The 17408-nt window shown below is 51.8% G+C and overlaps 2 protein-coding genes across 8 annotated transcripts in view; one reads left to right on the top strand and one right to left on the bottom strand.

Annotated features, from left to right (window-relative positions):
* Positions 1 to 587: 587 nt before the first annotated feature.
* TESC (tescalcin) lies at positions 588 to 5207 on the top strand. 7 transcript variants are annotated; one of them, XR_006181477.1, is made up of 9 exons: positions 588 to 669; positions 1536 to 1605; positions 1904 to 1984; positions 2357 to 2496; positions 2573 to 2634; positions 2712 to 2819; positions 2902 to 3154; positions 4061 to 4764; positions 4919 to 5207. XR_006181477.1 is itself a non-coding variant. In XM_042886216.1 (8 exons), exons 1-8 carry the CDS (start codon positions 612 to 614, stop codon positions 4321 to 4323), a joined length of 1035 nt encoding a protein of 344 aa, XP_042742150.1. In that variant the 5' UTR covers positions 588 to 611; the 3' UTR covers positions 4324 to 5207. The 7 variants fall into 7 exon arrangements, 3 of the variants coding, with proteins under 3 accessions (XP_042742150.1, XP_042742153.1, XP_042742152.1); XR_006181476.1 differs by having other exon boundaries at positions 4864 to 5207; XR_006181478.1 differs by lacking the exon at positions 4919 to 5207 and having other exon boundaries at positions 2902 to 2949; positions 3015 to 3154; positions 4061 to 4147.
* The window catches only part of FBXW8 (F-box and WD repeat domain containing 8), a 45430-nt gene continuing 33167 nt past the window's right edge, over positions 5146 to 17408 (bottom strand). The window contains exons 8-11 of the mRNA XM_042886212.1: positions 11923 to 12050; positions 8416 to 8589; positions 6676 to 6792; positions 5146 to 5988 (exon numbers count right to left, since the gene is read on the bottom strand). Of these exons, the coding sequence (XP_042742146.1) occupies positions 5844 to 5988; positions 6676 to 6792; positions 8416 to 8589; positions 11923 to 12050 (564 nt within the window). The 3' untranslated portion in view covers positions 5146 to 5843. The remainder of the gene's footprint in view (positions 5989 to 6675; positions 6793 to 8415; positions 8590 to 11922; positions 12051 to 17408) is intronic.

Here is a 17408-nt window from a genome sequence, read left to right as displayed (position 1 = left end):
TCTGCATTCAGGTATTAACAGGATGCAGAACAGCAAAGCGTTGTCGTGCATGCAGAGCTGCACGGCTTGGTGGTTGGTGAAGCAGAGCCTGCGGGCTGCAGCCAGTGCTGCTCTCCGTGTTTGCTTTAATCCAAGCTTTAGAGCAGAGCAATAGATGCTGCCTGCAGGTGGAGGCTCTTAAAGCACTTGGGGAATGGCCACAGGAAATCTCACACCCCTCCTCCTCTTGCCAGAGCGCTTGACCTGCTGCATGCCCTCCTGCTCACGTGTGACAAACAAACACCGAACGTCCTTTTCCCCGCGGTGCTCCGCAGCGCTGAGTGCTGGAGGCGGTGCCGAGGCTGAAGTAAAAGTGTCTTTCAACGTGTGTGTGCTGATGTCAGCTCTAAGGGGGGCAAAAAATCCTATAGCGATATGGGATGGGATGGGATGGGATGGGATGGGATGGGATGGGATGGGATGGGATGGGAGGAGGGGTGGGGGAGCGGTGCCCGCCCCCTCCTCGCTGCGCCGTCCCGGGGCGGTGCTGCCGGTGCCGGTTGGGCGGAGCGCTCCCCTCCCGCAGCGCTGCCGGCGGCGCGGTTCCCTGTGCGCACAGCGACGGCGGGGCGATGGGCTCGGCGCAGTCCGTGCCCCCCGAGATGCGGGCGCTGGCGGAGCGCACCGGCTGTGAGTAGCGCAGTAGGAGGGGGGGGTTACCGGGAGGGGGGGCATCGCCGTGGGCTGGGAGGCGGTTGGCTGATTCCCGGTCCTGGCGGCACCCCGCGGTTCGGATCTGGTAGGAAGGACCGCCTCCAAAAAGTCCCACGGAGAAGAAAGGTCGGGGCCGGAGGGGACGCAGCCCTGTGGGGGTGCACAGCGGGACCCCCGGGCTGCAGCCGCTGCTTCCCATCACCCCTCTCTTCCCCCCCCCAGGAACACCCGCAGCCCAACAGCCGTAGGTGGAGGGCAGCCCCAAAGCTCCTTCATTTCAGCGCTGATGGACTCCTGGGGTTGATGTGGGACGCTGGGGGGGCTCGGAGCGCTGCCCCGTGCCGGGTTTGGGGAGAAAAAAGGGGAGAACGGCTCTTTTGGCATCGTGCGGGGCTGACCCTCGAGCAGCCCACGGGCGATCGCGGGTCCAATCGCACTGTGGCTGCGATCCCCTCTGAGCATCATCAGGGATTTGGGTTTGCAGTCACCGCAACAGCAGCAGGCGGACAACATCCCGGGGGTGGGATGGGGGGTGGTTGGGGGCCTCACCGTCACCGCAGAGCGACCCCGGAGCCCCCAGTGCTGCCCACGGGGAGCTGAGAGGCAGCACAGCGCCTGTGCGGGGCACTGTGAGCGCTCGATCGATGCGGCGCAGGGTTCAGGGCTGGGAAACGGCAGTAACTAATGGAGCCGTTAATTAAACATCATAAAAGAGAGAGGGAGACGGAGCAGCAGCTAGCGCGGGCCGTTGCTGTGCTCGTTCCGTTATCCTCGTGCGGCTGCGACGGGGCGCCCCCGATGTGTCCCCGCGTGTCCCCTCACCTCTCGCTCTCCCCCCGCAGTCACCTCGGAGCAGATCGAGCAGCTCCATCGGCGCTTCAAGCAGCTGAGCCACAACAGGAAGACCATCCGGTACGGGCTGTCCGCTGGTGGGGTCGGGTTGCAGGGGAGGGGAAGGGAGGAGGAATGCAGCAGCGATCCCTGGGCCCACGTCCTGGAGCATCGCACAGAGCTCCGTGTGCCGGGGACCCAAACCCTGGGCACCAGCATCACCCACTGATACACGGCGCTGCTCGCTGCCACTCTGAACCAGGGCAAAAGCTCACACTGGGGCAAAACCCTTTTCTTGTGGTCGGGTTGAAAGGACGGGCCGGGATTTCTGCCCGCAGCGTTCCCTCCCCTCCCGCCCTCTCTGCCTTGTTCTGTGCAGCAAAGAGGACTTCGACACCATCCCCGATCTCGAGTTCAACCCCATCAGGGCCCGAATTGTGCACGCCTTCTTCGACAAGCGGTACGTGCAGCCCCGAGGGGAGGAGCATAGAATCACAGCGTGGTTGAGATGGAAGAGACCTTACAGCCTCCAGCCCCTGCCCTGGGCTGGTTGCTCTCACCAGCTCAGGCTGCCCAGCACCCATCTGTAGCCATGAGCACCGCTGGGGACGGAGCACCCACAGCTCCCTGTGCAGCCTGGGCTGCGTGAAGGTTGGGCAGAGCTCTGGCCCTGAGGGTTGAGCCAGAGCCAGCCTGGGAATGAGGGAAATTGGAGCTGAGCTCTGGGGAAATGCTGGCACCGTGCTGAGCAGCCCTGGTGCTGAATGGTGCCCATAGGGAGGGCAGGTTGGGGCACTGCAGCCGCCATCCCCAGCAGCTCTGCTGCCATCAGGAACCTGCGGAAGGCGCCGGCCGGGCTGGCAGAGGAGATCAACTTCGAGGACTTCCTGACCATCATGTCCTACTTCAGACCCATCGAGATGGACATGGACGAGGAGCGGCTGGAGAGCTTCCGCAAGGAGAAGCTCAAATGTGAGGCGGTGCCGCGGGGCAGCGGGGCTCCAGGGGGCCGCACGCTGACCCCGCATCCCCTTCTCATCCCTCCCAGTCCTCTTCCACATGTATGACGCCGACTACGACGGGATCATCACGCTGCAGGAGTACAAAAACGTAACGTATGGGGGCAGTGGGGCCGCCTCCTCCCCGCCGCCGCCTCGCCGCCCACCGCAGCCCCCGCTGCCCTGCAGGTTCTGGATGAGCTGATGTCTGGGAATCCCCACCTGGAGAAGGAGTCGCTTCGTGCCATCGCGGAGGGGGCCATGCTGGAGGCGGCCAGCGCGTGCATGGCCCGCACGGTGCGAGTTCACACGGGGGGCACAGAGGGGCTGGAAGGGGCCGTGGGTGCAGCTGTGAGGGTTCGTCTCCCGCTGTGCGCAGGGCCCGGATGAGGTGTACGAAGGCATCACCTTCGAGGATTTCCTGAAGGTTGGTGCCTCGCTCTGCTCCCCGCTGCCTGCCAGCACCCGGCCCTGCTCACCCCTTCCCTGCAGGTGTGGAAGGGGATCGACATCGAGACCAAAATGCACGTCCGCTTCCTCACCATGGAGGCCATCGCTCACTGCTACTGACCAGGAGCAGGATGGAGGCTTCCCAGCACAAGGCCTCGTTCCACTCTCTAGAACCGTAAGAGGTATTTTACCTGTAATAAAAGGTATTTCTGTTTTTACTCTCTGCTGAGAAATGCTCCAGCCGCTGCCCGGTGCCTGATGGAGCTCCGTGTGAAGTTACGGCACCGTCTGCCTGACTGCACATCAACCCCAGATCTGCCACTGTGAGCAGAGCCACAGCACAGCTGGGATGGGGACAGCGGGGACACAGAGGGGCTGGAAGACACAAATGGGGGCACAGGGACACGGGGAGTGGGGGGTAAGGGGGCACCACAGGGACATAGGGATGCAGGGACGTGGGGGAGGAGGGATTGGGGAATGTAGGAATGTAGGGCCATGGGGACAAAGGGCCATAGGGGGGACAGAGACTGGGGGACACAGGGACACAAGGACTGGGGGATGCAGGAGGAAAGGGTCATGGGGACACAGGGATGTGGGATCTGGGGACCCAGGAACGCAGGTTTCTGGCTGCTTGTGGCTGCCACCCCCACACGTTCCCACTGGAAACGGAGACAACACTGCATTTACAGCACTAATAACCGGAGGCTCGAGGCAGATCTCTGTCTCTAAGGCAGCCCGAGCCAGGAGGGAGGGAGCTGGAGAAAAGGGCAGTGGTTATTTTTAGAAAAGCTGGAAAAAAAAGTGTTTGTTTCTGTCTTACAAACCCATTCCCCTTATGCCACGGCGCTGCTCCCCACCCAGCAGTGGGGCACAGCAGCAGTGGGGCCCGGTGAGCTCCCCAGCCCCAGGGCTCAGGCGCGGGCTCCTTCCCTGTGGGGACAGCACAGAGATGCTGCAGCACTGCACGGTGCCCTGGCAGGAGCTGTGTGCTGTCCTTCTCTGCCTGAGAACTGCAGCACAGCACTGCATTGCTGCAACGTTGAGGGGGAAAAAAAAAGCCCAACCTGCAGCCGCCGTTGCCTCTCCAGGACGTTTTCTTGGAGCATCAGCACTTCCCGCTCAGAGCTACTGGCAGCGGGCTGCACTGCAGCCAGCCAGCCCTACAGAGGATGCACGCAGTCACGGCTGCATGTGCTGCACCGATGAGAACCCACCGAAGTGGGACAGCAGCCCTTTGCAGAAACAAAAATGCAGCTCCATCACAGCGCTCTCTGGCTGGGTGCCCTCGTTTGCATCAGGAATGCTGGCTGAACACACAGTGCTGCTGTTCACACCGAACCAACCGCAGTGACGGAGCGGCAGCCTGCAAGGACCAGCCCACCCCAACCCACCGCCAGGAGCTGCAGCCGAGGGGAAGGGGAATCCTCCTCCACTGGAGGGGACCCCACATCCTCCAAAGACCGCATGGCTCGGTTCCCAACAAGTCCATGACCACCAGCCCCACTGCTCCAAGCCCATCTTCTAGCAGCACAGCGACTGCTGCAGCTGTCAGGGCACAGCGCAGAGGGACGGACGTGTCCTTGTCACCACAGTGCAGAGAGAGAGGGGAAGTGGCTGCCCGGAAAAGGTCCTGACATGCACTGGCATGAGGCAACTTATCTGCTGCTGCTTGCAGAGGCAGATGGAGAAAGAACAAAGCTGCCCCGAGATAATGAGGCCGAGATAAGGAAGGTCAGCCTCCTAACGAGCCAAGGACACTGAGTGAGAGGAGGCAGGGGGTGACAACCCTGAGGTGAGCAGAACAACAAAAGACAGCAGCTCTGTGCTCAGCCACAGGGCTCGAGCAACCCCAGAACTTACTGTGCCCTAACAGCTGTCACTTGCTGGACAGCTTTCATCCAAATTCTTCTCTGCTTCATGGATGCTTCTCTGCAATGTCAGTGCAGTCACTGCAGCCAGTGGTCCCTCCGCTCACTGAAGCAACATGTAGCTCTGCAGCAAGGACAGTCAGCAGCCCAAGTCCCTGCCAGCTGGGAACAGCCTCTGGTGCTGTTAGAGTGCTCAGCATGGGGAGTGCCTCATGCTAACCTGAGATGTGATGGGCCGTGGTTTCAGTGCATGGGGATCCGTTCACCCCAACAGACTCGGGAACAAAAGCCACAAACCACGCACATACACATAAAAGAATCAGAAAACATTTAATTTAGAATTGTAGAGAATTAAAAAAATAATTTGCTTTAAAACCATTGCTATGTGTGTCACTTGCTGTGGGTTTCCAGTCATCCAGGCCGGACACGGCCAACATTCACCTCATCAGCCCCATCATCTTCAGTGCCCCTGCCTGTTTCTGGACACATCCCGATGCACTCAAAGAGCAGCGAGCAGCTCATTATTAGGAAAGCAATGCCAGACACATGGGCTCAGCAAGGTGCTTTCTCCAAATCCCATTTGTCCTCCTCCAGGAGAGGCACCTGCAGGCCGTGCCCTCCTTGCTGCTCTCTCCCATCTCAGCAGTTTGCCATCAGGATTCCTGCCTCCCGAGCAGCCCATGCCCTCTGCCAGGATGGGATCTGCAGCATTCCTCCCACAAGCAGCAGGACAGAACGCTTCTGTTCACATCAAAGTGCACAGTTCCCCCTCATCCTCCAGTCTCCCTGCTCCCCTGCAGAGGATCTCTGGACCCTTGCACAACACGTTCTAGCATCAGCTTGAGGGCAGCCCTGCTCTGCTGTGGTTCACAGCCCCACCTTTTCAGCTAAAGCTCAGTGCTCCCCACCTGCAGCCAACAAGTCCTGCTGGTGCTCAGCCCCTCCGAGTCGCCCTTCTGCCTTCGGCCTCTCATGTGGCAGAGTGCTGAGCCAGGTGAGTTAGCTAGATGTGGTCGTAGGGCACTGCAAGGCTGATGTTGTAGTTGTAACCCATCACCTCGTCGTAGGAAGAGCGGCAGATGGGGAGGACGCTCTCCACAGCCAGCTGGTCCACAGAGAACTCGTAGGCATAGATGATCCCACGATGCCTGTATGAAATACATCCGAGACAGCACAGCATTGTAACTTCACTGTGTATTTCAGCAGGGATAACTGTCAGAGGTTGCCTGAAAAGTCCAACATTCAGTGCTTCAGAAGACGAACATCAAAGTTCGTCTTTTCTGCACTGGGGCTGTTTGTGCAGACGCAAGAGGAGAAGATTCTCTTCTGCCCCCCTCCTGCCTCCCTCCAGGGACCCCCCAACCCCTGCCAACACATTGCACTGCCTTACAGACAGGTTCAGAGACGTAGCTGCCGTCTGCTGGAGCATTGCTCACCCATTGGAGTGGGAGAAGGTAAGCACACCGCAGTCTGTCAGTTCCATCAGACACACTAATGTCCATAAATACCCAAATCTGCAGCTTAAGTACCAGCAGTTTTTCTTGAGGAGGAGACATCATCACTAATATTTAAAGTAAGGGAAAGACTGCATTCTCTGTCTTGTTTCAGAGGCCTTTATATTCACACCTTAATCACGAAATGCTTTTTTTCCTGTGCTCAGAAGTACGCAGAGAGCCAAAATTCATCAACACTTTTGAAAGGCTTCTCTGTGTTTTTTTTCCAAACACGCTTTGTCTCTGTTTGTGCTCTGGATGATGACTCAAGTGCATATGGAGCCGTTTTTAACGGCAGTGTCACGCTGTGCTGCAGATCCCAGCCCTCAGAGCTGCGCTCACCTGCGGTGTGCAGTGAGGTCGTCGTCCATGATGCTGGCACCGCGGGGCGTTTTCTCATCAGGGATGTTGGCAGTGATGAGGCTGTGAGAGTTAAACCACACATAGCGCACTGGATGCCTGGAAAACAACCCCCAAGCGCAGTATTAAATGAGAACTCATCCAGCTCACGGCCCCCCTCCAGCCAGGGCTTCGAAGCTGCACCTTTGGCTCCTCCCCGCCTGGCGGCGCCGGATGAACGCAGCCTTTAGCACCACCTAGCGGACGGCTGCCGCAATGCAGGCGGTGCCACAGCCCCCGAACCTGGCAGCAGGGCCAAGGCCAGCAGCAGCAAGGCGCACGGAGGAGCTGGTTGCTCCCCAAGGGATCACAGCACTCCCTCTCCAAAGCAGGGAGTGAGGGCTGATGCAGAGATGCCCTACGCAGCACATGTGAAGAGGGCTGGGCTTTCCTTCCCCCTAGCTGGTGAATCGGCTGACCCTGAACCAAGCAGGGCTAACAGCAGGTAAAGACTGCTCATCTCCACCACCCTAACCTTCCTCCTGCCCTCTCCCCTACCTCTGCCCTTGCCTTCCATTCACAGCACGGGTTACAGACACGGATACCAACTTCAGCATCTCTCCTCTACGAAGGCCTTTTGACTGAAGCATTCCTTTCCAAGTCCTACATAGATTGAACAGTATTTAAGCTCATGGTTTCACTTTGAGTACATCTCCCCCTCCACCTCAGAGCTCAGCAGATCTGCACTGCCTGCCCTCCTTCTTGGCATGCTCATTAGTGCTGCCCCAAAGGATAATCAATGCAGTATTGTCCTTAATGCACCTACTGCATCACATTGGGCTTTATAACTCACAGGGTCAAAAGAGAAGGAGATAGCTGCTATTAATTAATGACAGCTCCCACTTGAACTTCTCCGACTATAAATCTCTCATATCACCTCTGTGGGGGAGAAGCATTAATAAAATAACATCAGCATGTATTTGGGATGTATCTGTTCATTTGACTGAGAACAGTGCATCAGCTGGAACAGGTCGCCCAAGGAGGCTGTGGATGCCCCAGCCCTGCAGGCATTCAAGGCCAGGCTGGATGTGGCTCTGGGCAGCCTGGGCTGCTGGTTGGTGACCTGCACACAGCAGGGGGTTGGAACTACATGATCACTGTGGTCCTTTGCAACCCAGGCCATTCTGTGATTCCACGACTCTATGATTTGGACTTACTTGTGGCTAAATCCTTCAGGTCTTTATTCAGACAAAGCAAACTCCCCGGGAGTTTTGCCTCAATCAGAAAATGGTAATTTGGCTAATAGAAGCCACTAATAGCCTTCTGTCAGCTCCAGGATCCTTATCTCAGCTTGTACTTTCAGCTCCTTCAGCACTGCCTGTTCTGTGCTTTCAGTACAAACTGTTACTTTCCTATCAGTGTCTGTGTGTTTAAATACCAATCTGGCTTTGCTTGTTGCTGCTAAGGGAAACGTGGAGGAGCAGAACAGAAGCACAGGTACTGCAGGAAGTGTGACAAGTAAAGAGAACCAGTCACAGCGGGGACAACCGGCAGCAGTACAGCGCTTGAAGGCCAAGGTTTGGTAAAAACTGATGGATGGGGCGGGGAGAAGATGCTAACTGAAGTCCAAAGGAAATCCAGGGGTGGAAAAAGCATCCATTCTCCCTTACCCTGAGCAAAAGCACCATGAGAAGTGAAAAGCCCTCGTGAGCTAGCAGTGCACAGAAGCACACACACAGTTACCTGGCGTGCATCTCCCAGAGCTTGGCGCCCATCCGCTGGTCCCACACACACACCAGCCCATCTTCTCCCCCACTGACGATCTTCCAGTCGTCCATCTGCACTGCAGACACCCCCAGGCGGTGGGCAAACAGGGAGCACAGCGCTTCGCTCCCGCGCAGGTCGTACACCCTGACCCTAAGGGAGAGCAAAGAACTGGGATGAAAGCAGCTGCACTGAGAGCACGTGTTAGGCTGCAGCAGTACATGTAGGGCAGTGACACGGGTGGTTCTGAGGCAGACTTCTCACGCCGTGCAGGATCTCACTGTCTCTCGGCAAGTCTCAGGTGATAGAAATGAAATTTGGAGGTCATCTGTGTCTGTGCCCCCCAACCTGTGAGAAATGATGTGAGGAAGAAAGGCCATGCGCTCGGCACACCACTAACATCCCCTGCACCCAACCCACGTCCACTAAGGGCTCAGGAAAGATAAACTATTTCTATGGAGACAGAGGACTACATGTGTAGGAATCCAAGGGAAAAATCAAGGGGATCACAGGTTTCTATGCTAGAGTTATGACTGAGTACACCAGTACTAAACAAAGCTATCCTCAAGCACCAGCAACCAGTACCTCCTCTCAAAAGTTCACATACATATATGCATATATAAACAGTCTCTCTATATTGTGACTTTGGGCAGCTTTCAGGTACACCTGACTCAAAAAGAACTCAATGAACAGTTTGAAGAGAGGCTATGATTAAAGAAGAACTTTAGAAAAAGAGGAGAGGGCCTCAAGTTGTGCAACAGGTCTATAAAAGCAGTTAAAGCCAAAGGTGTCATTTTTTACATCTAGTATACACCACAAAGGAGGATGTTTCCTCATCCTTACGTGTCAAGATTAAGATACAGCAAAAGAGATAAAATGCAGTGAGTGAAAACAGAAGTAAGGGGAAATACTGATCTCAGCTGAAAAGCAGCCAGAGAAAGTTCCTCCCAGCTGAAGGCTATCAAGAATGAAGCCATCAGGTACGCATTAATTCAAAAAAAGGCCAAATCACACTTGTTCCAACACATTAGCTGTATTCTGTTCCACACTCTTGCCATGATCTTAATGGTGTGGCAAGTCTTTCCCTTTCCTTTCTCACACGGAGATTGCATCATAGGATTTTACAAATAACACATTTCAGCAACTGAAATAAAAGGCTGCAGAACGGTCCAAAACTCCAACTGAGCAACATCCATCTGACATGCAGAGAAACACGCTGGAACAGAGCGAGGAGCACGCTTTGTGTGGCTCTGGGCTCACCCCCAGGAAAAAACCCCCCCAAACAGTTGCTGATAGTGGAAAGGACTTCTTGCTTTCTCCAGCTCCAGCAGAGAGAACCTTTGGCTAGACATAAGAGCTGTGCTTTGGGTAAGGATGGGGTATTTTGGAAGTGCTCACACTCGGCACTCTCCCTGACTTGCTGCACGTGTTCTGTATGACAATCAAAGCTTCTTCTATTTGGTAAGCACAGTTGGAAACCAAGATGTGTCCTGGTTATTTCATTAGCAAGGGTCCAGGTTTCAGGCAGGTGTCCATTCTGGCACATCCTTGGAAGAATTAGAGTCACATGAGTCGCTTAGATGCGCTTACAAAAAAGAAAAGAGCATTTTGCAAATCTAATGTGATGCTCTAATGTGCTCTAATGCAGACCTGGCACTGCCCTCCATCTCCTGCCTCAACAGCTGGGCTCAGTGGGAGCACATCGGGCTCATCCCAGTTGAAGGGAGCTGTAAAGAAGGTGCTCTTCTGAAAGGCTGTGACTCTCCTATTCCATTGCTTGAGCAGTGGTTGCCTTTGGGAGAAGACAGAACACAAGTTTGGTTGCACACCTTTCAGCAGTAGCACACACTGGGCTTGCCACGCTGGCTTTCCCCACGCTAATCACTGTCTTAGATGCCCACGAGGCTGCAGTGCATTAGCAAACACCCTGCTATCAGATCTTGCGCTGGTGTGAAGCACGGCCATGTTATCACATCATCCAGCAGTGCTTCACGAGAAACATTTTCCAAGTGCTGCATTAATTCCACCAAGACATTCTCCCAGAGGTGGTGTGGCAAGGCCCTGCTGAGGGGCTCACTCCATACCAGGGCTAGAGAGGTCCCGGCCCCAGCCCACCTGTGGCTGCCCAACACATATGAGCACCTATCTTCACCCTGTGAAGAGCTGACCTCTGAGATACACGTGGTTCTGTCTCCTGGATGCCAAACTTATTTGCTGAGCTATTGATTCCTCACGTCTTGTTGGTTTAGTGATGGCCAACCCCTGAACTCAGCTGGTGCTTGAGCTAAATACAGCTGAAAAGCTTTCTTCAGGGGAAAGGCCAAGACATTTACTCTGGTATAAAGGGAGGACATTTTAATCTCACTTAGGGGCTATTAACTTTATCTGCTCTCTCACCAATGTGGGAAAGATTAAAATTGCAGGTAGTTTTACCAGGGTGCTTTGGAAAATCAATTATATGCTTTTAGAGGAAAAAAAGCAAACTCCCAAGGATTCAATTACACATGTCAAACTTCAGATATTTCCTTTGCCCCCGTGCTGAAGAAGTGTGAGGTTTGCTTCCGCTGCCTATTCACTAAGAGAGGGGGGAAAGAAAAAAAATGCTGTTTGACAAAATAATCATTTTTGCAAGCTGCTGTGCTGGCGGGATGGAAGGCTGGGATTTGGCAGAGGGAAGCACCCGCCTTACAAGCTGATACCCACAACCACACCAGAGCACCACCTGCAGCCTGGTGCCCAGCGCGGAAAGGAGGAGGGAAGGAACCAGGAGCCATTAGAGACTGGCTCCTCGCCACCCCACATCTCCTTTGGTGCACTGGATCAGACCCCGCACGCAACCAGCCAAAAAAGAAAACCTAAAAATTGGACTCAAAGGGTCTTTTTAAGCACTTTAATCCTTTCGCGCTGACTGTTCCCAGCGCGTCCATTCCTGGCACCAGATATTGTGCAGGGAAAATCCTGCTCCCCAAGCCAAGGAGTTAAAGAGAAAGCTGCTAATCAGCTAAATAGAAGTTGGAATCTGTTCATATGAAAGTCTCTCCTTTTTTTTTCTTTCTTTTTGTCACCTGAGGGACATCGCAGTGTTCCGAAATACACTCCTGACATCGCTTGGCAGACGGACCCATCTCATCCTACGTGATTCATCCCTTAGGTTATTTTTTTAATATCAGAAAGTGAGCTTTTAAATGCCAAGCTAATTTTGCGGGTGGTGGCGGGGAAGTGGAAGATATTCCAAGTGGTCTCGCTGGGCTGTGCACCAACTGCGTCCACCAAATGGCTCAAAAAGAAAGTCTTCCCATGGAGCTTTCCGAAACAAAGCAAACTGGCAGCCACGTCCAACTATTACCTAATATTTTGTTCCTGAAGTTCACGCTGGCTGCGTTCGAAACATTAGAGGAGAGACAAATCCTAGCAGGTCCAGATGTAGGACAGCAGGACAGGAAGTAAGCTAATTGGAAAAGGGTTACAGCTCTTGGTAGTACCTACCTTCTGTCCTTATTGCCTGTAACGAGCATGTTTGGAGGACTGTCCTGGAGGTTGACGCATGTAAAGTCACCCATGGAGTTGCCTAGCTTCCTTAGACACTGACTCGTTTCCAGGTTGTAAAGAAGAACCTGGCAGAAACAGAACAAACACTGGCTAAATGCAGCGTGAGCACAGCTACCTTTTGGTGCAGTGGGAAGCAGAGCGCAGTCACCGCCATCAGAGCTGCTTTGCAGGGCTCGTTTCTCACTGTTCTATCGCAGCCAACATACAGGCACTCCCTGTCAAGAAGGACAGAAACACACATTCAAAAAAGAAAAATGGAATTTCACAATGGAACCCACCGCACAGCTGGGGTGAAGGCTCTCTGCAAGCCTTGTAGGACAGGCAGAGGTCCAGGCAGTCCATAAAGCCATACTCGTTTTCTCCAGGTCAGTTTTTACGGGTTCACACGGATAAAGAAACCACCTGACTTGCTTTTCAACTTGCATATTTGAAAGAATAGCAAAAGGAAATGGAGTCAGCACTTGCGAGGTTTAGACAGATGGACTGTGCAGAAAGATTCCATCAAACAGAGCGAAAACTGAAGAGCAGAAGTGCACTGACTCAGTGCTGACAGGCCCTGCGACCGGCTTTGCGCAGATGAAGAGAAATTGTGCATCTGAAATGGCAGCTCAGATGGGAAAGGAACAACAACAGCTCTGATTTTAGGCTGCATCCAGGATGACGCCGCCGAGGACTGAAGGGAGGTACGAGCCGTTTCCCTTCTGCTCACCCTCCTCTGTGCTGCACAGCAATCAGTTTAATTATGTTCACTGTCTCCCCTGTGGGGCCAGATGAGGTTGATCTGTTTGGGCCTTTCCACAAAAAGGGAGGAAGTATTTTTAGATCCAGCAGAACATACTGGGCAAAGTCCGGTGAAGCTCAGTGAAGTTCTCAGCTTAACACTGACCTCAAAAAATTACTGCATTTCATGGTGACGTCCCTTTAATTGACTCATTCAATAAAAATAATCATCTATGACCGTGAAAAGAGAAACAGTACTTAAAATATCAGAAAAACAACCAAAGCCTTATGGTTTCCATGGCAATACCAGCGTGGCTATGTCAATGCCACGTGAACGTTCTCACCTTGTGCTTTTCTGATTACATCCTCACACGGTTCAAGAAATATTACACTGTCAGAGCACACTGCTTCCACGCTCAGCAGAGCAGTGACGTGATGCTGTCTGCCCTTTCACTCCCTCACCGTGCAATTTGAAGATGCATCTGAAAGGTTGAATTAAGAGAGCAGGAGATCATTCTGTGATGGATGTCTCCAAACCTCTAGGAATAAAGCAAAGATGTTGCAGGCTTTCTCCTGCCCCCATTTTTTCCGGTTAAAAGAAACGCAGAGTTTTATCCACATAAATTATCAAGTTCTCCACTAGAATGAAGACACTCATATCCAATACACTCAGTTACTTACATTTATCATCTCCTAACCAGTTCCCTTTTCCTACAGTATAGTGCTGTACAAATTGCTTGCCACAAATACCATTTCTAGCATGTGTTTTTTCATCCCTGAGACCAAAACAAGAAACACAAACCAAAGCAATTTCACTGTATCTCTGTACAGTAAGAGATTCTGCCTTTGCAGGGAGACTTGAAAGCTGTTAAAATAATGTAAACTTCCATTCCAATAAAGTAGCTGCTACAAACTGGAAGTGTTTGTCATCAAGATAAAAAACAACATGCACACAACAGCTCCCAGCACCTCCCTGACCAAAGATAGGGTGAACCACATTCTGGCACTTTGCAGAATTCTCAGGGCAAAGAAAATGAGCATCTCTGCCTTGCAACCAGATTTCTCTTTGGGAGGTCTTGTTGGAAAAATACAAAGTGAACACACTGCTGAACTCAGCGTGCAAATGACAGACGATGGGCTCAACAGCAACACTGCAGCTCCCAGTGTGTGCCCTGCAAGCTGCCCTGCCAGCTCTGCTTACAGCTCTGGAGAGGAGAGGGGCAAATGCTGCTTTCTCCAAAGTCCCCTGGGAATACCACTTACCATGAACATCCAAAGCCTATTAATTTACCTAAACGACCAGCACTTCTGTCTCTCCTATCAACATCTGATACACACTTGAACAGCGATGACCATGGAAGACCATAAAGATGAATTGCTTGCACGTAGCATTCGAAGTTTTGCTGCTTAAAATCTGAGCAAATGTTCCATCCTTTCCTGCTTGTGGTCCAGTTTTAGACCTGTGCTACTTTCCTACGTGCAGCCCCAAACGAAAAATGACTGGTTTCTCCTCACCTAACATGCTGCTGCCCATCACTTCCAAAATGTTTCCATCTATTAGAATCTGTAGAAATAACGTTTCAGATCCACAAAGCTGCTATAAAAGCTTTTGTTTTGCGCTTCCTCAATTCATGTCAGTCTCCAGTTTTTGAAAGATTGCTTTTTACAAATGTTTACAATGCAGATGAGCATTTCTAGCCAACGAGCCCAACCACTTGGTAGGAAGGTGCTTCCTGTGATTTCCACCCAGCTCCCAGTTGAACTTCTGTCCTGGTCTGCAAATGAACTTCAAAACCTGGTAGGTGAAGAAACAAAAGGAGCACAGAATGCGTTTTGAGGTCTGAATAACTTCTTGGATACAGAGCTTTAAAAGCATACTGATAACAATTTTGAAGATGCTAAAACACCTCTGATGAGCTCTTCTCTAGTGTCTCAGCAACGAGGATTTTCTTTAAAAAGGCCAAGGAGAACGAGTGAAATACCTGGTCAATAGGGACTTGAAATAAGGGCCTGTATGTTAAAGGGCAGATAAAGCATAAGATCTTTAGGAGGTTTATAATCCTATAATGCACACTGCAAAGGGATTACCCTTTCAAAGACGTTTATAATCCTATAATGGCCACCCAAGACCAGTGACCTAACAGTCACAGACCTGAAGGTAAGCAAACCAAGAGCACTTGGGTGTGAAATGAAGTACCCTGGGATAGCACACTAATGAGCATCCCAGCCCCCATGGGACTTCTGGGGCACAGGGGAGGACAAGCATTAAATACTCCGTGCAGATGTATCAGGATCTAATGCACAAAATAAAAAGCGTTACCTATTAACATTGTTCAAATGAAAAAGTCTGAGTTATTGGATGAGAGCCAAGCAATCTCCCAGAATGCTTAATAATTCAGCAAGCCAGAAATAGCTAGAGTACCTTTACCATTATGTTTAGTTAAAGACCACAGAGATTAGAAAACACATTATCCATCTCAGAGGCGATTCTTTCCATGTTACAAGTCCCTTAACGACCTTTACCATCTCTCCCTCTCTCTCTCTCTCTTTTAATAAGGCTGAGCAAATGGGACTTCATTTTATCCGATTGCCACAGACTGGTGGTATTAATTATTCATGCTCATACTCTCTTTTGGTAAGGCAGTGCATTAGACTAATTTCCCTCCTTACTGCCCGAGTTGGGCAACTCTCAACCTGTGGCCACCGTCCTCGGATGGATGGACTGAGCAACTGGCAAACTGGTGGGCAGAGGAAGAAAGGAAAGCTTGCTGCACTCCAGGAGCTGCACATCGGTGGGTACAGGAAGCTCCCTTTAAATGCTGTCCAGGAACTGAAGAAAGAAGGCTACATCAATTCAGCAAGTCCCTGCAGCCAGGATAGCTAAGCTGTGAGCTTCGTTACATCTTGCAGCTAAGTGAGGTCAAGCATACTCTGTGCACTCTGGTTGAGATACTTCCAAGAAAAACCAAGGAACTGAAGGAAATGCTGCTGATGGAACTCTTCCATGCATGTCCAACACCCCAGCAGGTGTTTCGGGATCCTGTGTTGTTGGAGATGTCTTTTTTGGATGGAACATTAAAACAACAAATCCCCGAGCACTTGTTATCAAAGAGCCTGTGGTATTTTCAGCAAGAGCAGGGGTGTTCAGCCCACTGTCCTGGCTGCAGGCCAGCAGAGAGCTGCTTTGTGCAACTGTGTGCTTCCCCTGCAACCGTGCTTCTGCTTCTTGTCCTGAGCCACTGCAGCTCTGGGCTGGTAAAGGCACTGCCTCTTGGAATGGGGGGAAGAACTCTTTCTATATAGTATATTTAATTCTTATTTTGATGAGGTATTAGATAGGAAAAAGGACGCTGTAAAGCTGTGCTTCCAAAGCCTACATCTTTGCCCTTACTGAGTGACACAGGATGCCTTCAAGGACTGCTGTCTCAGCAACTGCCTGGATGGAGGTTTCTAACCACTGACTACAGAGAGCAGTGAGCAGAGGATCAAAACAAGAACCCCAAAACTGTGTACATTTGTTTTAGGATTGTGTTTTGCCTCCTTTCCTCCTGCCCATCCCTGCGCCAACCCAAGGGAACACTGCCTGAATACACACACAAATATGACCAACAAGAGATGGGGATGTGACATTTCAAGTCCACAGTGGATAAGAAGGGATCTGGCTTTTGCTCAGGTTAAAACCGTTCCATTCAGAGAATAAGCACAGAAGTGACAGGGCTATTCCATATGCATTTGTGAAAAAAGCCATCAAATTAAGTACAGCACACGGCTGCAAGTTGGAATTCTGTTTCTAAAGGGATGCAGAAAAAATATTTGCAAGGTTCACAAGCCTCAGAGGCGCAGTTTCCTACTGCAAATGTGTTGCATTGCCTACTGTAAATATGGCACGTAACACTGCAACAGCAACAACAAAATCTGCCTGCTAACAAATGCAAGGTCAGCATGTTGGTACTCGCACACAGAGATAAGTGTGCTGGCTCCATAAATTTAAAGATGAGCTAAGATTTAAAAGGAGCAGATGAGGGAGACAGACAGACAATCAGAGAGAAAGAAAAAGAGTAAATCATACACAAAACAGCCAGCAAGAAAAAAAAAATTAAAAAAGCAGTTAATACACATGAATAATGGATGCTTGATTTAAAAGCAGTTTACTCCAATATGATGTAATTTTTGACAATCAGCCAGAGAGACTATTTTGCAAGTTCTTGCCAGATATAAGTCATTGTGTGAAGCTGGTAACAACATTTCTCCGAGCATGTGGAAAATTGACTTTCATGCCATCCTAAAGGTGACTTTCTGCTGGCAAGCAGGAACTCTTATTTCACATGCACTTAGCTGCACCGAGCAGCCTTCAGCAATGCTTCAAGACCTGCACAGAGAATTACAAAAACAGTCTGCAGCAAACCCAGCCCAGCTGCCAGCCAAACACGCTGCCTGCTCCTCCAAACAGCCACAGCTGCCACCCAAGTTACACACAAAGCTGAAGACAAGCACAGGACAGCTCTTCCTTGTACGTTTTCCTTTGACTGGAGTCACAAGTAAGGCTGCATGCTGGTGGCAAGAGGCAGAGCCAAGCATTGCCCAGGCAGTGCACAAACCCCAGGAAAGCAGCTCTGCCAATGCACCTGCAACCCCTGCTGCTGCTCCAGCACTGGACACATCCCGGGCACAGACTGCCAGCTCCAGTGCTTTGCCAGACCCGA

The sequence above is a fragment of the Lagopus leucura genome, unplaced genomic scaffold, assembly GCF_019238085.1.
Source record: "Lagopus leucura isolate 7727_CA_CO unplaced genomic scaffold, USGS_WTPT01 Super-Scaffold_100055, whole genome shotgun sequence".
NCBI classification, from domain to species: Eukaryota; Metazoa; Chordata; class Aves; order Galliformes; family Phasianidae; genus Lagopus; species Lagopus leucura.
Note: the sequence above shows the minus strand (reverse complement) of the source record. Positions and strands in the feature narration are given on the sequence as shown.